Genomic DNA, 25,290 nt, shown 5'->3' with positions numbered 1-25,290 from the left:
AACCCTTCTATAATTTCTATATCACAGCTCACAGTATATTAGTGTGGTGGTCAGTGGGAAAAATGCCTTTTACATTGCTGACCATTGGGAAGAATGTCACCCTATAGATATATATAGCCAAAAGAATCATCAGTGTATAATAATGATCAGAGGTACAAACTGCTCATTGTTCCAGGAACCCCCAATAACCTCTGGAGGATTTCTGGTTAAAAACACTGCACTATAAAATGCTTAAAGAGGAAGTAAACTGAAAAATGACCAAAACAAAAAAAAATACTTACCTTTAATCCCGCAGCTCAGTCAATTGGTCTCTTCCACCCGGTCACGCATTGTCCCGGTATTCATCTCCGAGCCGGCGCACTGGGCACCGCCATCTTTGTCTCTTCTTCCAAAGTCACCCAACCTAGGTGTGAGATCGGGTGATGTACGCTGGAAAAAAAACTTGCTGATCTTACTGCGCCTGCGTGAGATCGGCATTTTTATGCGTTTTCACGAAAAAGGCTTCTTCTGCGATTGCCCAAAAGATGCTCAGGCATGCGCAAAATGAGCAACCAAGAGCCTCCCGGGATGCGTGACGAGGGTATCCCGGGAGGCTTTGCACTCCCATTCATTCTTGACCGCCTAGGCGATAAGAAAATTAGGGGGTCATTCTGCACCCTTTAAAAAAAGAAAAAAGGTGTTGCCCTTAAAAAAAACAAACGGAATTTTTACCTAACATAAAAGAGTTGTGTACCCTGTAATATTTCTGAGTTTAGGTACGCTTTAAATATCCTGCAGTGATCAAGTTATTTTGGATACTTGGCATTACCTGTGACCCTACAGGAAGGAGAATTATGGACCCATTATTATTATTTTTAATGAACAGTATTTATATAGTGCTAACATAATACATAGCACTGTACTTGAAATAGGTTGCAATCATGGAAAGGTAAATATATTTAACACATCATTTCCCAAGGTTTTTGTTTCTATATTTGCTTTTTAGCATGTAGGTTTTGAGCATTGTTAATAGGTGGAATTTAGGTTTTAGATTCACAAATTGCCTTCATGTCACACTTCCCTATCAATCAGCACTTCCATCCACCCCACACTGCTCCATCACATCAGAGAAACATTCTTCGATCAAATAAAAGTGGCTAAATTTCAAACCTTACCTTTGACTGGTGCCAGTACCTGGGCATGTGTGTGATATAGATAAATAGACAAAGATGGATATATAGAGAGATATAAAAATACTGTATAGAGAATTACCAGAACCCTTCTCCGACTCCATTGACGCAATAGAGCAGCAGGGAGTAACGATAAGTTGGGTATGTGCTGGCCATTAAAGCAAACATTTGGTTCACCTTACAAAGATAAGATTTACAAGACATATAAGAATGCCTTAATCGACCTTCTAAAAGGTAGATCTTATTTTTATATTCTACGCCTGGACTCCCCCACCCCAAACCATCGTAAATGCTGGGATGTCAGCACTCCACACTTGTTCTGGTTCTGTTTGTTTAAAACTAACAAAAAGGATTAATGTGGCAGCCATGTAAGCAGCATTTGATGGGTCAGCAATCTGTAAATGTGTTGCAAAGTTTCATACTTAGAGCTCCTTACAATAGCAGCACTTCATGTTTCAGACTGATAACAGCTAAACCGCTGCCATGCAATGGGCCTGGACTTATTAAAGCGCTCCAAGGTTGGAGAGAATACACTTTCATCAGTGAAGCTGGGCGATTCAGCAAACCTTAGATGGATCTGGGCCAGGATTCAAAACATTTGCAAGCAACTGGCTTTAAAGAAATCCATTCCAGATTTGCTGGATCACCCAGATTTATAAGCGTGTGTTCGCTCCAGCCTTGGAGAGCTTTAATAAATCAGGCCCAGTGTTGTCAGCCTGTTGTGCACAATTTTTCAGGGGCAGTGAATAGCCCCTTCTAGCTAGGCGCACCACCCGCACTTTTTAGTAACCACCTGGTTGTTTTTATGTGGCTACTGAAGAGTTGGGTCACAATACAGGGGATGCCACCCGCCTACAATTTCTTCCCACCCGGCTCAAAAAAATTCCTGGGGTGAGCACTGGGTCTGCACATGACTGCTGCTAGCATGGAGGAGGGAAATCACACTCATCATCCAGGACATTCATTCCATTCACAAAATGCTTTCATGCTTTTGTCTAGGTGTCAACAAATACTGGTGGAAATAAGACACAGGACACAGATGACCCAGAAAAATTTGTGCAATGCTACTTCACATTTACAGGACAGGAGATTAATATGCCCCCTCCCGCCCACGCACCATCCCAACCCACGTCATACCCACATAATATCCTCTTCCCCCTAAACCACAGGTACAAACACATTGGCACATGTAGTTCTTCCACGCCTCACACTAGTACACAAGAAAGGCGTAGAAAGGGGAGGCAAATATGGACACAAAGAAGGGCTTGAGGTGGCTGGAGTGTAACAAAACGAAAAGAAAAACGTGGAAAATCTCAGGCCACAAGACGAGAATCTGGGAAGAGGCGAAAAGCTGCAGGTCGGCGGTTGTGAAGTGACGGGAGCTCGAGGAGATGGGAAGGCTTCCTGGGGAAGAGGCCACAAGTTGGGCAGAGCAGTTCCATGGTTCTTGCCCCCATGTCAAGTCCATGTAGCTTTCTGGAAGGCCATAGAGGGCAGTTAGCTAGGGCAATGCCTTTTTTTTTTTTTTTTTTTTTACCCTAAGTAACTGACCAATTCGATTTCCTGGCATGAAATCAAGAGAGCGTGAGAAAGCCGCCGCTGGAGGAGGAGACTATGAAAAGCCGTCAAGGAAAGAGCTGGAGAGAAAAGTACTAGCATACTATAAATAAATAAATAGACAGATTTAAGGCACCCCCTTATAAATTAATAAAGAGACCAACTCTGTTGTACTGAAGGACCCCCATCTCCTTCCAAGAAATGGAATGTTAACAGCTTTCCTTTGTGAACTCGACTCCCAGCTAGACAATTCCAGTACTGCCATTGGTCAGATCAAATCTGGGTTAATGCATGCTTCTTTTCTACGATCTGAAATTCTCTTTTGTCTTCAGGAAGAGGATTTTTAAATATTTTGCCCTATTTTGTCTGCCACCTACCCAACTACAACACCTTAACAGTCCTCTTTACTTTTCTTTAATCGATCATCAGTGCTTAAAGGGAACCTTGCATAAGGAAAATTACATTCTAAGGCTATATTATATATTACCGCAGGCTGGGTAATGTTGGTGAAATGTAAAGTATCTAAAGTGCGATTAATGGTCTCTGATCCTTCATGTTGCTGGCCAAGTGATATACTGACCCCCACCGTTCCTGGTCATGTAATATCAGTCATGCGCCTTCACCTGAACTGCAAAGATAACCATATGTGTCTGATATCTTGCAATGAGGGGGGATGCAGAAACTAAGTGCTCTGGGTGTAATTTCAGGCTACATAAATATTGTTTTTCCCAAGTGCTCATCTACAGGGGAAAATCAGCAATTAGCTTTTGTTTTTTTAAAGCTGAATTATGTACAAACTTTCTATTAACGATATCTATATGCAAGGTTCACTTTAAACTTTGTACATGGACATTCCTTCGTCAGTTCCTAAGGCAGTGTTCTCTGCTTGAAATGTTGACCTAAATGTGCTGTCCCTAATACTATCCTGGAGAAATTTTACCAATTTGGTTATGTAATGGTGATCCTAGACTTTCATCCATGGTGGCAAGAGTAGGGAAGATCCAATTCCATGCTGCTTCCCTCACAGTATTAGCAGTGGAGTTCCTCGTGTTTTCTCCTTAGGATATTGAAGGGATGGTTTTGAAATGGTTTTGTTCTCTCCTCTCTTCCTCTAGATGGGTTCCTCCTCCTGGTTTCTCCTGAATGGGGGTGTTCCCTGGCCAACAATGACAATTAATGGATGCTAGAAGGGGGATCAGTGTCCACCACCAGGTTCTTTTCCTGGACGCTCACTTGAGATTTCTGTAAAAGTCTCAAGCATCACCTCTCGGACTTTGTCTGCAAGGGCAGGGACGTCATCAGCACACAGGCCTTTGGTGGGTACGCCCGGGAGGATCTGCACCGTACACTTCCCTGAAAGACAACAAAATGGAAATGCTTATTACAGAGCACACAACATTTATTAGGATGACATTAACCTTGTAAACATGAATCTAAATCTACAACAGGGGTGTCAAACTCAATAACACAGTGGGCCAAAATTAAAAACTTAGACAAAGCTGCAGGCCAAACATGAAACTGAAATAGCACCGCTACTACAATTCCGTGTCAGAATAATAGTCCAATGCGGGGCAACGCATAGGCAGAGAGGCCGCTGGTCTATAGGACACAAGTGATGTCGATAATTATAGTAGTGGCGCTATTTCAATGCAGAAGTGGGCCAGCTGAAATTCATTTTTAGGATTCCTTTGGGGGCCTAAAAAAGGACGTTGCGGGCCAGAGTTTTACACCTCTGATCTACAACATATATAAGCTTTATGAGAGTGATGTCAAATTTTCGGTTTAGTTTATTTACTACTGGGTATATGGATATTGTTCTGCTATATGACTGTATGAGTATTGCTGTGTTTGTTACTCTCCACTCCACTTCTACAAAAACATAAATTATACAGAAAATTGAGATCTAGGCTAACCAAATATTGGCCAAAGAGGTATTGGGTAGTCAAAACCTCCTTAGTGTATTTCTTTCAAAGCTACGCAGTAAACCAGTTTGAAAAAGTTCTGTAATTTGCTTACGATCAGGTATTTCCTATAAGTGTATGTAATGTACACGTGTAATATTTGTCGCTGGAAAGAATCTTTCATGATCCTTTCCAACGACTAAGCACTGCACGATGCATGAATGAGTGCTGTACATACAGGACTGTTCAGCTCTATGGAAAGAGGAGGGGGAGAACGACGGAGCGGCACCCTGCTGTGCCCTCTACCCCTTCACTTCACTTCCCTTCCATTACAATTGTTCGTCGCCCATGGTCCGTGGATCAAACCAGGACGGTCGTTCGGACGATGGATGACGAGCGCTGTACACACGTAAGATTCTCGTCTGATATCGGCCCCGAACCAATTATCGGACGAGAACAATTCCACGTGTGTACCTAGCCTAAGACACTGCTGCTCACTTTTATTGTGCAAGGTGGTCTTGTATTCAAGGTGACAATCACTAAACAGATAAATAGATTTACTTTTGAAAAGACAGGAAGTCACATTGTGACTGATTTGATATATCGATATTACCTGATAATGTAAAGCCTAAGCCATAAAAATGGCAAATTCTAATACCAATCAGGTTAATAAGCGAGTACAGTGTATAAAGGCAGTGTTGTGAAAAAAAAAAATCTTGTTTTTTGGGCTAAATGTGCTAGCATACTGTAATACACTACATCTCATTTCGTCCTACCCCTCAATTCAGCACGTGGGTCAATCATATGCGAGAGCTAAATTAGGAAGAATAGATGCCAGGCTAGATTTGCCAGCATGACTGCATTACAAGGAAACCATGTGTCTACATGAGGGGGAAAAGACTGTAGGTATAGGAAGTGTTGAGCAATTGTAGGATCTCAGTATGTTAACCAAGGCATGAGAGGTCCTGGCAGTGTGGATAGATGCACAGATACAAAATGGGTCTAGTAATCACACTTCTTTCCATAAAAAGTTAAACACATCAGCCCCTCTGCCCCCATCCTTGTTACTCACCTGTTGTAAACTTTCTGTCCTTCTTACTGTAGAAATCCTTATAGGAAGACATGATGACAGGAATAACTGGGACCTGCATGGACATAAACAAGATTTATTAATAGGGCACCAATAGTTGTCACAAGAAACAGTAAGACAAAAAAACTTACTTTAATTTTTACTGTACCAAATTATACTTACATCCTGCACAATATTTTATTGTGATGGATTTATTTTTAGCATTTGTTGTTAAAGTTTTCAAATACTATTGCTATTGATCATTATTATTTATGTATATGGGGAGGCAGCCATGTTTGCTTATCATATACATAGGCTCTGTTTCCTGCTTTGCAGCACAACACAATGCCTATGCTTTACAGCTCCTTCTGATAATGTAAGTCTAGGAGTCAGTTGACTCATGAAACACAATGCCATCCTTCTAGTTAATATCTGACTTCAGCAACTGTTTAAAAGTCTAAATAAGCAAAGTGACAGAGTTTCTTTAAAGTCCACTCCATCCTTATCCCTGCACTCCCCGACCACTAGGAGGGACACAGAAAAAAGTGTGTTTGGTAGCTTCAAAGTCAGTCATTCATCCTGTTGAATCTTTTCAGCTACATAATGGCAGCACTTCTTCAACATTGCCTACTGATTCAGGAAGGGATTAACAAATGATTGTCTCTGTATGTCATTTCCTACATCAGCACAGGTAATGTTCTTCCAACTTCGCACAATCCTTTCGTTTTAGAAGACGAAGCATTATGAAAAACTATTTGCATGTTCAATTGTTGGTGGCGCCTGAAAAATGTTTTTGTGGTTGTCAGAAGTCATTAAGGAAATTCTCAATAAACGTCTGAAAAATGCTGGAGGCAAAACAGAAAATGCCAAGGCTGAAGGACATAATGCTCATTTTGTTGGAAGGCTGTGAATGGGAATTTTTACTTTCCTTATTATGTGGTCCTTGAAGATTGTTATGGTATTTCTGACACCTCCACTGAAGTCGCTCATCAAAACTTTTCTAGAGCTGCCCCGGACTCTCTGGAATGGTCTTTCTTCATCCTATTCGGCTTGCACCTACTTTCTGCCTATTTTAAGAGAACTCAAAACCCAACGCTTTAACCTCACCTACCCATCTTCTTTCTCTTAAACCCTCAACCATTGCCCACCATTCCAAATCCCCCGCCTATTGTATGATACTTTCCCCCACCTCTTAGATTGTAAGCTCGCCTGGACTGGGTCCTCTCCTCCTCCTGTGTCATTTATCGGTCTGTCATTTGCAAACCCTATTTATTGTACAGCCCTGCATAATGTGTTGGTGCCATATAAATCTTGATTATTTTTAATAATAATAATAAAAATAATAATCTCCTACAGTCATGCGCATTCTTACACGATTCCCCAGCCAAGCAGCAGCTTTATTCTTCTGTCCGTTGCCCTGGAATATGGGTGGGAGGAAGACTAGAGCTGCCATTTGACTGGGGTATAAGGCAAGAATTTGTAAATTCCTTATATAAAGCAAGTGTTATATCCCTCTTATACAGTTGGGGTTCACATTCTTTTTTTTTTGTGGGCCAAGCTGCTTTATAGAAAACCTGCATTTAAAGAAATATATAAGGTGTTTTCATTGACAACCTTTCAGAAACTCCAATTATCAAGCTTTAATATTGATTCATAGACTTTGATACTTTTAAGTCCTTAACCCGGTCCAAATGCAGCTGAGGTGGTCAGGGAAGAGAGAGAGGTCGGATTTTCTGATATGAGTACTTGTTCTGAATTAGAAACCCAGAAAGTATTGAAGTCTTTCAAACAGCAACCACCAGACCATTCATACTTTAAAAGGAGAAGTCAAAAATGTCAACTTGCATATCTTCTTCGAAAGCCTTGTTAGTGTCCCAGCTACCAAGTTGATTTATTAGCTTTGGAACAAGTAAAAGGTTTTCATTTGTTGTATGGGCTGTAACTCAGTGGTATAGAAGCCAGACAAAAATCTAGGCGTGCAGCATTTTTAGCAACCTCCAAAACTACTGTCTGCCTATAGAGTTGATTGAAATGGGTTTTGCAGTCCTTTAGAGTTGTAGCACAATGCAAAAGCCATCTCATTGCAACAAAAGCCCATGTACACGGGACGCAATAGTCTACAGAGTGGATGGGTTCTTACCTGAGCTTGTACAGCCAGGTGAAAGGCTCCTCGTTTGAAGGGCAGAAGAGAGCCGCTGTGATTTCTGGTGCCCTCAGGGAAAACCCACACACGTACCTAGGAGGAGAAGAAATGATGAGAAATGGTGACCCATATTGATAAAAGCCTTTCTGTTCTCTAATCATTCTTCCCTGGAATATACTTGCATCTATCCAAAACTGTCTTTGCCAATGAATCCCTAAAGTGTACCTGTCACACAAAAACACTAGGCCCTAGTGACAATTTTCCCTATGAGCAAAAACCATATACAGTGCAATTTTCTTTGATGAACCCCCAATACGTCATACAAGTCCGGACTAATCCTACAGATAACACAAGGTGGGTACTCAAATTAAATTAAATTTAAATTCCACAATGCTTGTATTTTTACAACCTGGTACTGGAAAAGCTCATTCTACCAGATTAATTGGGGAAGAGAAAGTGTATTTTAAGGAGACCCTGTCATCAGATAAAAGCAAGACAACACAAGTTTTTTACATGCTTGCTTGCAGTGTTCTTTTTTTCTTTAGTTTACGAACCATATATACCTTGTTTGACAATTGACCTAGTAAGTTCCCTAGTACAGTCCTTATCTTGGAGTGTCCTATTATTCCTCTCTGTGGGCCTAGTTCTTCCACCTTTGAGTCTGTTGGTGTTGTTGATATCACATCCAAGATACAAGCACCAATCTCTGAGCCTTCAGATTACAGGAAGGCTTTCACAGGCACATCACATGTATTATATACACATGAAATGTATAATCCGGAGACAAAAACTTTTTAGGTTCTCACACAGGTCCTTCTCATTGCATACATATAAATGCACAGACCAAAGGTCCATGCTAGTAGGGCTTCCTGCTCTCTGTATCTTGGCTCGGGTCATCCAGCGCTATGTGTTCTATAATGGCTATAATCAGTGGGTCCCTTGCTGTACAGACAGACTTCTGCCGTCTACAAAATCAGGCACCGCATGAACAACCTGTGACTTCTTTAGTCTAAAGGATGCAAATGCAGATCATGAAAAGATGAAAATACTACTAGCACTAAGGCGAGGGACCAGGGCTGACTTTGGGAGAGATTGGAGTAGAATTTCAGTTCTTGAGGTTCTGCTGCTCTAATAAGTGTAATGACCCCTTTTCCCTTCTGTATTCCCTTCTTACGTCTTCCTTTAGCATGGTCTCTGCCGCTTCCGACATCACACTGATGGCATCGTCAGTCTTTTTACGGTTGATGAAAATTACTCCAGCCAACCAACACGCCAGGCCAGCGGTGCCGGCGTACATGAGCTCACGTTTGGCGATAGGCACGCAGCGACCTGGCAAAATCTCCATCATTCCTAAGAAGAAACCAAACAAATGTGAATTAAATGGGTGCAGGCCAATCAGTTTCCTCTTTTCTGTCAAAAATGTCTATGATCAGCACCACAAATAGTCTGCCTGGCTTATAAAGGCCTTTTCTGAATAGCATATGTGACAGCTGAAAGCTCTCAGGAATACCAGACTAGATGACCTAAAAATGCAGTTGAATGTTAATTGGCCATTTGTACTGCATGGGATTTTAGCAACGCTTGAAGATTGACTGCCAATGTGTTGGCCATTTCCTGCACATTTAGTTGACCACAGTGGCACCATTGGCAATGCAAATCATTGTAAAGGCAGGAAGAGGTATAAGTGAAGGGTCGATGGCTGTGTGTATGGACGACCTGCGACAGCTGCTATTCTTACCTTCCTTCCATACTTACTAGGTTGGCAAAGCTTCACTTGCAAGTTTATTGATCGATCTGCAGTGCTCTGAAGATTAGAAAACTTGTAAAGCAGTCAGAACACACCTCAATGTTCGACCACCCTATGTCCATGGGCAGCCTCAGTATGTAGCAGATTTAGGTTTGGATTTTGTTAATAAAGCCAGCCTTAGTTTTAATTTAATTCTAATATCAGCAGATATTACTACAAATTTCCTTTACATTGATAAAAAAATCAATGTATATCTTAGAGCTGCGATTCTCCAAGGGTATTGTGTTCAGAGTTCAAATGCTTCTACATTTTAGCTCTCAGTACAGAACCAGAATAGATTGTTATAATGAATCTCAAAATAGAAACCTGCCACCCAGAGCCCAGTGGAGAATGGGTATCCTCTGATTTATCCAACATAACATATGCCAGTGGTCCAGCTTACCTATAAATATGGCAGACACTGATATAGATTTGTTGGTATATGAAAACTGCTACCTGTTGCCATTTATAGTTCCATTTTATGATCACTGTAAACTGAGGGCACATCCTACATAGTAAAATGGACCACAGGGCTAGAGAAGTAGGTCAGACTTCACTTGCATGCTTGTTACAAGTAAATAAAGACACAACCTAACAGAAGATGGATAGCAAATACAATGCACTATTCCCATTCCCATGACAGGTTCACTTCAAAAGATAATGGTCTTCTATTTAAAAATCTTCTTTTCCACTAATTTCTAAATGTTATCTGACAAACTTTCTCTGCTCATACAGTGGCTGCTATGACCTATCAGAAATTAAATACAGCTGATCTTTATTAGATTATCAAAAGCTTGAAATTGGCTGAGATTCTATTTTTTGCTCAAAGACTGAGCCTCGGCTTGCTGCAAGTTGATTGGGAGATTCATTGACTTTCTCTCCATCTCTGGACCGTATGTCATCACAGCGGCTGATTGGCTGGGAAAATATTTGCTGGAGTGGAAAGGATATTAAAATTATGGTGGCCCAGAGGAATGCATCCCATCTGAGCATTGTAAGCCTTGCTGAAAGGAGTAGTGGAAATTAGGAGCACTAGTTCTTTCCTGCTAAAGAGAAGGTTCAGAACATTTTTCTGACTTTTGCTTCTACATGGGACTAAATAGAAAAGATGCATTCACTGTCAAAATAACAATAGTTTCACTGGACACAGCCTATAGAAGGCTAGAACCCATGTCAACTCTTTACTGCAGTCTGTACCTTGTTGTAGATTCTTCCTCACCTTCGGTCTGTTAATCTCTTATTAGGTAAGGAAATTACTCCAAAGCATTGTAAAGACACTAGAATTTCACCAATCCGAACAATTGTTCATGATCACAGGTGAAAATCTAGGTTCATACAGTTGTCCTATCATGCGGTTTAGTGATCCTCCATGCCAGCTAAGGACTGCTCTTGCTTTCCATTGGTGAGGAAGCAGCAAGGAGTCTCCTGCTTGTCCATCTCCAGAGAATAGAACAGTGCAGTCTGTACAGAGCTTGCTTGCTGGAATCATTTTTCTTTTGTCATGGCGAAAAAACTAGTGATAAATTAGTCAATATTGCAGAAGGGATAGGCAATATCCCTACTCCAATAAAACACAATTACAAGCCCAACTATTGCCTTCTGTTAATTAGATTTAAAAATGTAAAAAATGCTGAGTGGCACATGCACAGCTCAGCGTATTATCTACCAGGTATCCCAACATCCCCCCGGGCTGCCAGGATTGAATGCACCAGGGAACCAGGAAAAGAAGAAGGAACAGGGCCAACGACTGTACAGGGGCAGGGCGAAAGCATTCAAAAAACTGCAATCAGGCAAGGAATGGTATTTTACTGCAGAAGGTGCATCGCCTGTCCCTGTCCCCAATACAGGACTTGCCTGGTTGCAAAGTGTAAAGGTTTAGTTCTGCTTTAACAGAGACTTTGTCTCATGAAAACAAGGACTATACTACACTGAAGCCTCAAGGGTGCAAAGCAGTGCTGAAACTTATTTTATATGTGAATATCTGTGACGGTAGCACCCCCGTTGCAAGTTTTTTTTTTCTGGATCCTGTAGGGAAAAAAAAAGTACTATAAAAAGTATCATATATCTTTGTAAAAGTCCTTTTGCTTGTAACAAGACTTTAGGTGTAAATGGGATAACGGAGTTTGAATGAATTATCCTGATTGCTGGTGGACCTTGAGGGGTAATAACCCACACATGGACTGACAGGGCCTGTATCCTGCTGGAAGGTATTAATAATTACTATATGTTAATATATAACATGGACTTCAGATTATGGAGCCACAAACAGGTAAGAGATGGAGCAACTTCCAAGGTGACAGTTTATGGCATCAGAAATTCTGCTGTTATTTATATTCCATTCATGACCTGCTGATAAGAAACACTGTTCCTGGTTTTCAATAACATAATTGTGAGATTGCTTTTTGTACACAAATTGATTGTTACCGGCAATAAATCTGGTAGTTTTACACTTAATAGATTAGCAATTCCAAACAAATCTAATCCCAAATGTAATATGTTACCATTTACCGATTCTTAGATGTTGTAACTGCATCATTAAACTTATTCAGGCTTAGAACATTTGATCTGCAGAAAAAAAATCCTGATTCTGCCAGCATCTTTATTTATTCTGCACTGAAGGAAGTGATGTCTAATTATACAAAAAGAAAAATGAATGCAGCCACCACATCCAAGAATCAACAGGCTCAGATGTATTAAACTTTTGATCTTGGGTTTAGCTATAAGACACATTATCAATGCCAGAACCCTTTATTATGTTAGCATTCTATTTGTTTGGATAAACAGCCAGGAAAAGGGAAAGATGGCTAAAATAATTGGGAGATATGCAGCAGGAAACAACTGTATGTGCAGAAGATACCCCAGCCATTAGGAGTGACCTGTAAGTGTTATTAAGATCCAGGAGTAATTGAATCTTCCCCTGTAATGGCATAAATGATCTGTCTGGGTTTATATCAAATGTAGCCTGTATGAGAAATTAAAAGTTTAAACACTACTGGAGGGGATGGGGTGAATAAATAAGCAGAGCTTTCACATAAATCCCCTAAGCTCCTGCAATTAGAACAAGGTGTCCTTAAATCTAAAAGGACAGCGGATGGAGTAGATGTGGAAATTCACTGACAGAGCTCCATGCAAGCAGCTACGGCAGCAGCAAAGGGTGAAACTTTACAGTCATTTATTAGAAGGAGAAAGATCATCATTAAAGGAAGTGCCCATTTATTTGGGTTTTGTTTGCAGGATCAATGGGTATTTACATATGTTCCAGAGATGAGTCCAGTGAGTCTAGTATTATTTGTATGGGCACCTTAACTCACATTTGTGATTTTAAAATCTGCCCATAGTTCTACTTTAAGGGGATATTGACTATTGATTACTGCTGCCAGCTCATGAAAAAGACATTCAGCCATATAAATGGTTTCGTTTGGGGCATAAATTTTGCCAGAATATGAATTGAACTAGGAATTTGGGGAAAGGAAGGAAAAAGCAGGCTTTTTAAGGCACAGGTAAGTAGTTATTATATAAAAACCAATAATAAATTTATTGAGATACACAAAATAACGTTAAAAATCCTACATATAGATAAATAGATATATAAAACGGTGTGAATTATTTAATTTATTCACATAGTACTGAACAATTATTAGGGTTGACAAACTTGTAAGGAAGCAAGAGGTCACATAACGGGTCACATCCCAACACGTTTCGCCCCATGGGCTTCCCCAGGGGATTAGGAAACCCCAAAATGTGTACAATGTGAAGATAAGACCGGTCGTAGTATGTAGTTGTTGCGGACGTGTTGATGTCAGTTAATTAAATTCATAAAATGATAGTTTCATATAGAATGGAGACAAATTATATCCGAAGGATCTTCCAGGTCAGGGGTCAGCAAACTTTTTTGGCTACTAGGCCATTTTAGGAGGTCAAGAAGGCACTCAAGGCTGGACTCTCTCATCCATACAGAGGAGAGGGAACGCCCCTGAAAGGAAATCTCTCTCCTCCGCAATGCATACGGAGAGAATGTCCCTTTACACATCGGTGGCAGAAGTGTTAACGCCGGCCGTGGTAAATAAGGAAGGGAGGCATAACAAGGAGGCCTAAGAGCCGCGGGTTGCCGGCCAGAATTAGGCCGGATCGACCAGGGGGACCTTAGGCCAGAACGAACCACTGGCTATGTATCTGGCCTAAAAGCCGGAGTTTGCCTACCCCTGTTCTAGGTGGTATTTAATTGCTGCTTATTGGAGGGTTACAGTGTTCAAAAGGGTTGCTTATATAAGTGCGTTACTGTGAGATGTTGAAGCTGTAATTGATATGTCAGTTCTTGAAATAGTAGATACTGTACTAATTAGGTGTTCTTGACATGTATTTGCAAAATTGCAAATAAGCCAGGGTAAGTAGATCTTTTGGTTTGGAGCGTTGCGGTATAGTGTAGGCCAAAAAGAGGACCCTTAGGATCCCTTGGACATAGTTTTTCTCCATTCTACATGAAACCTTCATTCTATGAAGTAAATTAACTGACATCACCACATCAGCAACAACTACATACTACGACCGACATCCAAAGCATCCATATTGCCTTACTAACATTTTGACTGGAATGTTTATCCTGGACCAATAAACGACATACAGCTTTTCCCCAGTTGGTCTAATCGTCACATTGTATACATTTTAGGGTTTTCAAATCCCCCGAGGAAGCCCTTAGGGGCGAAACGCATCGGGATGTGACCTGTTATGTGACCTCTTGCTTCCATACAAGTTTGACCACCTTAATAATTGTTCAGTACTATGTGAATAAATTGAATATTTCACACCTTTTTATATGTCGATTTATCTTTATGTACGGTTTTAAACATTATTTTGTGTATCTCAATAAAGGTACTATTGTTTTTATATAATAACTACTTACCTGTGCCTTAAAAAGCCCGCTTTTTCCTTTCCCTCCCCATATTTCTACTGTACAGTCCAACTATTGGACGAAAAAGGCTTTGGCACACAACCACTTCATTGTTATTATCTGGGAAAAACTAGGAGAGCCCGGCAAGCGACACTTACCCTAACTTACTATGAATTGAACTAACCGCCCAATGGTATAGCCAGGCTTACTAAGCCAACAACAAGATTGTAAAACAGAGACCTAGAGTTACCTTCACCCATCATTACTTGAACCCCCTTATCACAAAAGTCCCCATACCCAGGGAGCTGAACTCTATGCGGATACTCAAAGTAATGATATCAGCTGGAAAGCTAAGCTCTGTCCCACCAACACTTGAATATGGGGCCAGAATTTTGACCTTCAAGGTAGGTGCAGAATGGATAAGGCCAGAGTTTGAACTGAAGTTGTGGTTTGATATCTATTCTCTCTTACCCAGCAGATCCAGAGAACTCTGGTGATTTGACACAACCACATACGGCTCCTTAATGTTAAAGTTCTCCCAGCCTCGGACCTCGATCTTTATCCCGTAGAGATATTTAATATGCAGAAGCATGAATCGCAGCACCCTGGAACACAGATGACAGATCCTGTTATTGTATCTTATTATTACAGAACTGTATGTACCCGTCAGTGCAAACACCAGACTGTACATTGTAACATTCCAGCAAGTCACAAGGTGAAAAGCTAGGAATATGTGCAGTCAATATGCTAGAATCTCAGTACAGAAGCTAGGTGGATGGTGATTCTGGATGATGTCTAAACAAAAATGGTGCCCTCATTCTAAAGAGAGAAGCAGATAAAGGTATTTTTAGGGGGTACTGTGCTCTCTAAGAGGTAGCAAATACCTGCATCTGTAACATTTGCACAATAAAAAATTCCATGCCATGCCTGCTTTACTAACAATGAAATTGTGCAAATGTTACAGATACTCATACAAAATCAAGCAATCCTTGTTACTGGCTTGATTTTATGATCATGAGCATTTCCAGGACTCAGCTTATTTGTGAGTCCCAATTTGTCACATGAGAGTTTGGGCATTTCAGGCACGTGGAGAGCAGAAGAGTTCTGCCATAGGTTCAATTACAGTCCCAGCTGTTCCTATTTTAGTTTAATGGGAGCAGACAGGATGCATTTTTTGCATGCAGCTGCGTTTGACCATGCAGTTGTCATAGCGGTGTGTAAATGTGGCTGCGCACATTGAAGTTTGCCTCTCCCGGTCACACAGCAGCAGCAGTTTCCTGGGCGCCTGGGAGCAGCAAACTATGCAGTTCAACACTGTTGCATTGAAAGTGAATGCAGCAACGCACATCACAATCTGCGATGGGCGAGGGTAGCAATGTGTTGTATGAGGATGTACTGATCTACCACTCACTATTCCTTTGGCAGCCTTCGTATTGAAGGCTTTACACTGCCAAATAAAAATCTTCTGTTTATTTACAAATCACCTCCAGGGCATTATTGCCAATTCATTATAGAAAATGACAGGAAGCAAACTGTAGACTGGCCTATGTAAATTATAATAAGTAACAGCTTTCCTGCCATCATTCAGCCCCGTTCACATTTGTATGGTGCAATAATGCCCAGTGTTACCATGAGCTGGGCAGTGCCCTGTGTTGGGGGAATCCTAGTTATTTAAATGGGCAGCCGAACACACAGCACCACTAAATAAAATGACACAAAGCAAGGTACTGCATTACTGTGCATTGCAGCGTCAATCTCTGGGAATGAATGGACTATGAACTATGCAATTGTGGACAGTGTGGGAATGGCACTGCGGCACTCCTAAGAGTCTTATGCATGCGCCAATGCATTGAGCTGCCTGCACAGATGCAAACCCACTCCTAAATAGGTTAGGATAAAACACTTTGGTCCACAGAGTTCAATCAAAAGAACCATCATTTTATTTCCATGTGTCCACTCATTTCACCTTATTTCCTGCACTAGTGGCACACAAGCATTGGTTTTCAGATTGCTTGTTGTTCTACAAAGGACAATAGACTGAACTGGTGCATTACAGCAATACATAAAAAAAAGCAAAAGGTCTGTTCTCTCCATGAACTACAGAAAATCTTTTTCTATGTCATGAAGAAAAGAAAGAAGTAAGTTGTTATGTAGTTCTAAGGACTGGACAGTTATTGGGAGAATGCAGCATGTCACCTCCCAGTTGGTTCTCCCGTCTACATAGGGCAGAATAGGCTGCAGCAAGTAGCTGAACACCCTGTCTGCACAGCGCTCGCCTGATACCATCACCAATGATTGTTTTGAGCACCTACAAGGAAGAAATATGGAAAAGCCAGAGGTTATCGAGCACATAATGTCACAGGAACGGCTGCAGGAAAAACAATCCATGTGAGATATTTGGTGCAGGTGGAGTGATGAGGAAGGATGCTCTGCAGGAAGAAGCAAAAGGAAACAACATGGCATGGACAAGGTCAGACATAAGTAATGGAAGGGTCAATGGTCAAGCTAATTATAAAACACATACTACTACAGAGTAGTCTGCCGAAGCAAAAACAAGAAATAGTCCGGGCATGAACAACGCATACAAAAAAGGAAACCCAAAACTTCTTACAGACGCCAGCTCTCTACAAACTGGCAGGAGGGTGTAGTACTATTAGGATTGCTGCCTGTGACTATGGGGGAGTGCCTCAAACTTCCCGCCCAAGTGACACCCAGGGCACTACTATAAATTAGTTAGTTTCCAAACTAAAGAAACTCCAGTGGTACACCAGGAATAAAAAGATGCAGTTCATGGAATCACTGGGTAGAATGCTGATTATATTCACAAATTGAAAAAAGTATGGCCTATGATTTCAGGCTCATACCCACCATTCAATGACCCATCAGCTATGCTTTGCCTGCATTGCACAGAGAAGCACAGAGGTCTTGAAAAAAAAAAAAGTGTGTGAAGAAGGCAAAAATTTTAAATGCCTGGATAGAGAGGAGAGGAGGAACCATGGGAGAAAAAAATGTATGCAAATTTTTACTTTAGCCGCTAAATACAGCCAAATATCATGCAATAAGGGCAGACATTATGCAAAATGGTCAGCTCACATTTAAAGATCTTCATTGCTATTCTTAGCCGTCATATCATGCAATCTTGCCCATGGCACACCAAGAGAACTGAGTTTTTGTTGCAGGTTCAGTCCACCTTAGTTATGACATGGATGAGGAGTGACTGCACACAAACACTTTCCAATTTCTTCTCGTCTCTGTGAGATGTCATGAGAGCGTGCTTGTGACAATGGGGCCATGGTGGGCTCCTTCCCACTAGTGCATTGTGGGAATTTACACAATATTGGAATGAGAGGCAACACACCCAATTTGTATTAGTGTGTTGGGTTGCCATTCATTCTAAAATGCATCTATATCAAAGCCATTCCAGTGCACTGCCATGTGTTTCTAAAAGATGGGATTTCAAAAACCTAGAATGTCCGACATTTCTGTGCAATGAGCTGCCCATTTAAAAAATTGGGTTGCTCTACACAACACATGGCAAGATGTGCGTTTCTGAAAGTGTAATACACAGTTGTAGTGGGAATGGGCCCTGCTCAATACAATAATGAGCACTGGCAGAGCATTTTCTAGTGTTCCTGAGAAGCTTGGTGCAAATAAATGCTAAAGAAGATAGCCAAGTGTCTCACTGCTCATCATTCTCTAATGTACACAAAGAAAGAAGATTTAGGAACAGATCAGCAGTGTGCAATCTCTAGAAATAAAAAAAAGTTTCACCTTCCTCATTCCAAGTCAGGGTAATTGAAATTAAAAGAATGATACCAGAACACTTCAACAGAACTTACTTCATATTCTCCACATTGCGTCCTCTTACGGCACATATAGGGATAGCCAGTATAGCCAACGTCAGGATCCAGCCGTTATAGAAAGCCATTTTGCAGAAATACTTGAAGGAGACGCTCCATTCGTAGAGGAGAGGGAAAGCCACCAGACAGACGACGAGAAGCCACTGAGCCACAGACAGCTCCATCGCACCTTGATGAAGAGAGAAATGAGAATGAGACGGTTACAAACACAGGTGAGGGAGAGAAGACATGCATGCAGCTCCATATGTTATCAACCCTATACATGCTGGATGAGCAGAGTTCAGTGGGATGTCTTAGATGCAAACTGTTCTTTGTACCATCACTGTATTGTCTCTCGCCTTTGTACACACTGCTATCATTTTCCCCTTTATACACAGTTTAGATAATATTTCAGGCACCCTTTCATTTCTTTACAAGTAATCCCTATCTAGAGCAGGGTTTCTCAACCAGAGTTCCTCCAGAAGTTGCTGAGGGGTTCCTTTAGCAATTTGTGACACCAATGATTTTTTTTGGCTATCTGTAAGGATGACATTCTTCCCAATGGACAGCACCGTAAGATGCATTCTTCAATTGGACCACCATACTAATGTACTTTGGTGGATAGAATAAATAAATATATATATATATATATATATATATATATATATTCTAGCAAGAGTTCGCTAAAGACCTGAAAGTTATTTCAATGGTTAAGATTTAAAGCAGTTTTTCTCAGATCATAAAGCTATTGCTATATTGTGTACATACATACAATACATATTAATAGATACTAGCACCGATGTCATTTCTGCCTGCAGTGGCCGTACATTTTAAGTGGGGGCATGGCACTAGTTATAAATTAGTCAGGTTGCAAAAAAGACGTAAGTCTATCATGTTCAACCACTAGGGAAATAAACATATCCCAGATATAAAACCGTATGGACATAGTTGATCCAGGGGAAGGCAAAAAAAAACCCTAGCGGAAAAAAATTCCTTCCTGATCCCATGAGGCAATCGGATGTTCCCTGGATCAGCAGTTACTGTTATCTTAACTTTAAAGCTTTAATCATTTTTCATTCATAATTTTATTCATCCAGCTTTTTTTAAAAAAGCTATCTATAGAACTTTGTGAACCTACTAGCAGGGAGCCTAGTAGTGGGGTCTATCATACCTGTGGTGCTTATAGGCCGTGGAAGTACAGTGGGAGCCGAAGCATCCAGTGCAGCCGGCTGTTTAATAAACTATGCACACACTCTAGATTTATATTGCTGAAAACTATCTTTTGTGATCAATTCCTATGACCGTAGAACAAACGGTTCTGAACTTCAGTTCATACAGTCCTCCATACAAATGACAGTGGTTGTGCTTGCTTGGTTGTTTATTGATGCATTTGGATGGATCAATAAATGATGTCAGGGACTGTCGTACACACATACGTTTTTTCCCAAGATCATTTGTCTCGGGCAACAATCATCTAGTGTGTGGGTAACATGAAGGTGCCTAGAGTTCAGATTTAAAGGATCTAGTGTTTTTATAACCTATACAGGACGCACTCTCCTGATGAGTACACAATACAAAACTGTACATCTTCGCCTTCCATCCTGGTCCTCCACATTCCGTGGTCTGCAAACTGTCGGTGAACTTTTCACTAACAGGAGCTGTACGCTGGGTCTTTCCTACGTTCCTTGCTTAACAGCCAAACCATTTACCGACCAGGTCTCAGGAACAGAACCTGCTCGATAAGCGAGGGGCATATGTGCACACTTTTAATCATTTTACCAAAAAACAAAATTTCCGATAAAATCTTTTATATCTGCCTTTTCTTTCTCTGTGCTTCCAGGGCTTCTATTGCAGAGAAAATATTGCGTCATTTAAATTTAACCAATTTTTGTCTGCAACTGCAGACAAGGAGTCTAAACATGGCATCTGACCCCACAGTGTAGTTTGATTCTATATCTTCACTACCAGGAACGATTGTTTCTCTGCTGCAATACACTTGTGAAATCACTGGAGACTGGCTGTCTAGGATTACATGTATTGGAGTGAAGGACGAGACTTGGTGAAATCCATTAAGTGTCTGCCCCCTGTACAATACAATGCATGTATGGCTACTAGGAAAAAACTTGTCTGCACCTAAAAATAAAATACAGACAACCTAAAGCCTCATATAGATGTCCAATAGACATCAGAGGACTATAGCTGGAAATGATTTTGGGTGATGATTCCCATTGCTATTCTGTTCTACGGAGAGGGGAGCAGGGAGTACGAATAAGTGGCACACACTGTACTCTTGGTCATTCATCAATCTGCCATGGCAATCTGACATCAGGGTACCATTGTACTTGTGTAATTTTCACTCAAAAGGAACATAACCATTCACCTCGGGTGACGGATATCTTACACAGACGTATTTTTTGGTAAACATAGACATATTAATGAACATTATGCACTTTAAACATGATCCAGAGAACTAATGAAGGACAAACCCCTTTACCTAATAATAAACCCTTCATTGCTGGCCAGGACTCTGCTGAATTACAATGAGATGGTCACAAGTGGCATCAGCCCCTCCAGCTGACATGGAAATGGTTGTGCCAGCTGATAGGTTGTTGCCTGGAGGCATTGGCCCTGATTTATTAACGCACTATTATTACACTTTCATCAGTGAAGATGGATGATCCAGCATGGATTTGTTTAAAAGTCATTTACTATTTGCTAGCAAATGTTTTGAATCCTGGTCCAGATCCATTTCAGGTTAACTGGATCACCCAGCTTCACTGATGAAAGTGTATCCTCTCCAGCCTTGGAGAGCTTTAATAAACCAGGGCCATTGTATTATTGGATGAAAACAGGAAGAGTATATATTCTGTACAACCAGTAAGAAGGAAAAATAGCAATGCATTGGGGCATAAAATAACCCCATTACGGGCAAAACAAACGTCCTGATGACTTATGAAAATGAAATGACTGTTTGTAATGCTTTATAGCCCAAGTCAATGACCCGGAACGACCCTGTGGCTAAGTAGCACACCTCCCAAACTTTGGAGAGGGACGCTTTTTAGCTAAAGGTAAGCAAACAGCAAACCCATGCCATGTGGGGCAGCACGTTGGCCCAGAGGTTAGCATTCTGGCCTTTGCAGCGCTGGGTCCCTGGTTCAAATTTTGGCCAGGACACTATCTGCATGGAGTTTGCAGGTTCTCCCCGTGTTCTGTGTATTTCCTCTGCATACTCCAGTTGTCTCCTACATTCTAAAAACATGCAGGTAAGTTAATTGGCTTCCTCCAAAAAATTAACCTTAGACTGTATGACTATGGTAGGGACATTAGATTGTGACCCGAGGAACAGCTAGTGACATGACTATGGACTTTGTACAGAGCTGCGTAATATGTGGGCGCTATATAAAAACTGTGTAATAATAATAATAATAACAATAGCAACAATTCCCCATTCTGCGGAACATAAAAAGATGATTGGTTAAACCCATAACTACTGGGATAATGTAGAAGTCGGACGAAGATTTAGTGCAAAGTAACACATCGCAGCATGTAAATATTACAATTTATTATTACTATAATCCCATATTTATATAGCGCTGACATATTATGAAGCGGTGTACAAAGTCCAAAGTCACTAGCTGTCCCTAAAAGGGGCTCACAATCTAATGTATTTTTTATACATGTATAGAAAGGAAAAAGGGACAACTAAGGAAGAAAGAGACAGTCCTTCCAAACCGGAATATTTGGGGGGTATAAAAGGTGGTCTGACTTTTCTGATGTGGCTCAATTCATTGAAGACAGAGGATCAACCCTATCAGACAGGCCCGTTAGCATTATCAGCAGGACAGCAAATTGCAGTCAGTGGCCATCTTTATAATGAAGTCAAACATTCATCTTGAACATTCTAACATTACCTATAGAGCTGTTCTGAACAATTCTGGCCACCAGTTAATAAACTAAAAGTAATTCAGTTTTCTAATTCTTTCAGCTCTTCCTCCTCCAGACATTTAGGAATCACAGCATCCTAAACTTTGCATGATTTACTATTTTTATGCAGAAGGAAAGGGTTTCTGGCATACTTCTCTATACTTTTACACTGCATTTCAGCATGGCGACCTCTCATATCAAACCTAATGAAGAGAAGTTTATTTTTTTCCTGGAAATATATAAATGTATAGAAAAGAAAGAATCTACTCACAGTATAGAAGGAAGGCAATGCAATACACATACTCAGCAGCGTGGCCACACCTGGCTAGTACTGTGATAAGACCACGTTATCTGGTTGTTAAGTAACACATTCATATCTCGTAATCTTACCGGAGTTCCAGGGCAGCGTGACTTGGAGTTGTCCCCCCCTCCCTGACCTGCACAAATCTGACCTCGGGAGAATTTCATTGGTGGTTTAATAACTCCGCTAATGACTTGCTATATTACTGGAGCCAATCTGCCCCCCCAATCACTCCCCCTTTTCTGCTGCCCTCTGCCATCGTTGGCCCGGGCTCAATCCCTCTTTTGTATTGCTGTATTAGGCCTTTGTCTGATGCCGCAATGCTGGCCTCTCTGCTTGTGTCCAGGTCGTGAGACCGCGCCGAGGTCACATGCTGGCTCCCTTTAATTGTGTGACAGCATTATAAGGTCGCTAAGTCGATAACTTCCCCTCAACAACTCAATTTAACCCCAGAGAGGTCCAGTTCTGATAATTATTCATCATGTTGTTGTAGATTTTATTTGGTATGAAAGAGTAAAAAGGGAAAGTTTAAAGCTGGACAAGTTATATGTGTTATTACGAAAGTTCTGCTTTAAAAAACTGGCATCTGGCATGGCTTTAATGCAGAAGGGAATTTGTTCTGCAATATATTCCAATATATTTTATCTATATTCCATCTAGATAAAGCACATGAAGATTACCGAATACATGTCTCTGTCTTTGCTTGGATTTAATTTTAGAGTTCATTAGGACTTTAAAAATTATAAAGACAGGATATGCAAAACTCAGACAGTTTCCAGCACACAACGGACTTCCTGTGCAGTCATTTCACAAAAAACTGATACAGCCCCCCACAGAAGAAATGGAAAAAATGCAAAACAAACATCAAATGACTACTTTTCTGTGCAGGTTCAATTGGAATTTTGCAATTAGAGGATCTTGCAGAACAAATATCTGATCTTCACCTATACAGTCTGCAATATTTACGAAGCCAGCAGGTTCAACTTACCAAGAAAAGCTAAAATATCAGCTATGAATGAAGCCAACGTAAAAGGTCACAAATGCACCTCATATTCTAATAAAGTGCAGGAAATATATATTTCACGTTTAATCTCTGTAAATTTAACCTAAATTTAGCAGAGTCATATTTAGGAAAGAGCAGAGAGTAAATATTTGTGAATGTGCAGGACAGCTTTTGATTGACGTCTTTGATGCAATAGGATATTAATGACTTACCTGTCACAGCGCTAGCCAATGGAGAAGCTGCTTTGACGACATTTGAGGTCATTACACGATGCTCAACAGGAAACCTATGGAGAAAAGAGAACAGAACTGAAGCACATAATGGATATCAGAGGGCAAAAATCAGAAACTCATTAAAAGATACAATAATAAGAGCAGAATTTGCAGATTAAAGCGGATATAAAATCAAAAATTTTACTTTACATAAAAAGGTAGACAACCTCTATAATTTTTTTTTTTTTTTTTGCAAAAAAGGGTGCAGTACCACCCCCTTGTCATGATCACCGCAGCGAATGGGAGCACAGATCCTCTTGGGATACCTATGTCCCGCATCCTGGGAGGCTCTGGCGGTTCTTTCTACGCATGCCCGATCCCGCGTTGTCCTGGGCCGAAGGCTGATACCAGGACGACGCAGGACTCGTTTGAAGAAACCTCGTTAATGGATCAACAGATCTTCAGGATTGAAGGGTAAGCGTGATATTTTTATTATTTGAGTCCCGCTTTAAGGGCAGGTTGAGACGAGCACAGTGATATAAAACCTTATGGACATATTTGCTCCAGAGGAAGAAAAACCCTGGTACAATTTGTTCCAACAGGGGGAAAAAAAAAATTCCTTCCTTAAACATGAATCGGATGAAATCAGGAAGTTCAGAAAATTAATTGTTCGGAATAAATTCTATATACTTTTTAGCAAGCATTGCCAGCATTTCCTATCTGCTTTTGTTTTGTCTGATATTTCTGTGCCATTTAGGTATAGTTTTCGGTGTTGTAAAGTTTTTAGATAAGCGGGGGAATGATACCTCCCCACTGTCAAGTGATAGCACCGGTCTGAGTGTAATTGTGCAATCTGGAGATGTGTCAGTTTCCTAATCCAGACACAGATAAACAACATATACATTTCTGAAAAAGGTCCTCATCACCGACCCAGGCAAGGCCCGGTGACACCGGTAACAAGCACTTGTGTATCTAAACTGTAGAAAAGGGAAATTCTAGATCACCCATTACAAGAAACGAGATCTTAGTTGTCATTAATCCAAGGCAGACCAGACTTTCAAAGTGACCACAGACATCGAACGATTTATACATATTTAACAAGCAGCAAAAGAGCTTTAAAACAAATTCCTGACTTTCGTAGGAACTTTTAAAGTGAACGTATTGCTTTTTAAGGATTACAACAAAGAATCAGATTTTGGTAGGTTCCTAACAGCTTAGAAATATCTACAGGTTACTTATATTAGAGGGCTGGCAGGCTGCCAAGATTTTGTTCTCTTAAAAAAATAGCAAAGATTTCAGTGAGCGTTGGAAACTAATTTGTCTCCATTGCTCACAGATACGGAGGTGAATGGAGGCGGTTTATAAAGTACTTTTGGTGCTTGTTCAGATTATGGATTGATATACATAGTCTGGGCAAATGATCAAACACCCATTTGTTTTTCCTCTGCAGCTGATCAGTCTTAAAGCTTAAGGTAGAACCAAAGTTCCACTTTAAAAA

The 25,290-nt window shown here is 40.7% G+C and overlaps 1 protein-coding gene across 8 annotated transcripts in view; it reads right to left on the bottom strand.

The window, feature by feature from the left end:
* Window positions 1-2,211: 2,211 nt before the first annotated feature.
* The window catches only part of AGPAT1 (1-acylglycerol-3-phosphate O-acyltransferase 1), a 40,496-nt gene continuing 17,417 nt past the window's right edge, over window positions 2,212-25,290 (bottom strand). For all 8 annotated transcript variants that reach the window (XM_072430610.1, XM_072430612.1, XM_072430607.1 and 5 more), the window contains 7 exons: window positions 23,793-23,866; window positions 18,353-18,542; window positions 14,985-15,118; window positions 9,014-9,189; window positions 7,837-7,932; window positions 5,700-5,772; window positions 2,212-4,079 (listed from right to left, as the gene is read on the bottom strand). In XM_072430610.1, coding sequence (XP_072286711.1) covers window positions 3,922-4,079; window positions 5,700-5,772; window positions 7,837-7,932; window positions 9,014-9,189; window positions 14,985-15,118; window positions 18,353-18,542; window positions 23,793-23,844 — 879 coding nt within the window. In that variant the 5' untranslated portion in view covers window positions 23,845-23,866 and the 3' untranslated portion in view covers window positions 2,212-3,921. The remainder of the gene's footprint in view (window positions 4,080-5,699; window positions 5,773-7,836; window positions 7,933-9,013; window positions 9,190-14,984; window positions 15,119-18,352; window positions 18,543-23,792; window positions 23,867-25,290) is intronic.

The sequence above is a fragment of the Pyxicephalus adspersus genome, chromosome Z, assembly GCF_032062135.1.
Source record: "Pyxicephalus adspersus chromosome Z, UCB_Pads_2.0, whole genome shotgun sequence".
Classification (NCBI taxonomy): domain Eukaryota; kingdom Metazoa; phylum Chordata; class Amphibia; order Anura; family Pyxicephalidae; genus Pyxicephalus; species Pyxicephalus adspersus.
This window is presented reverse-complemented; position numbering and strand designations above follow the sequence as displayed.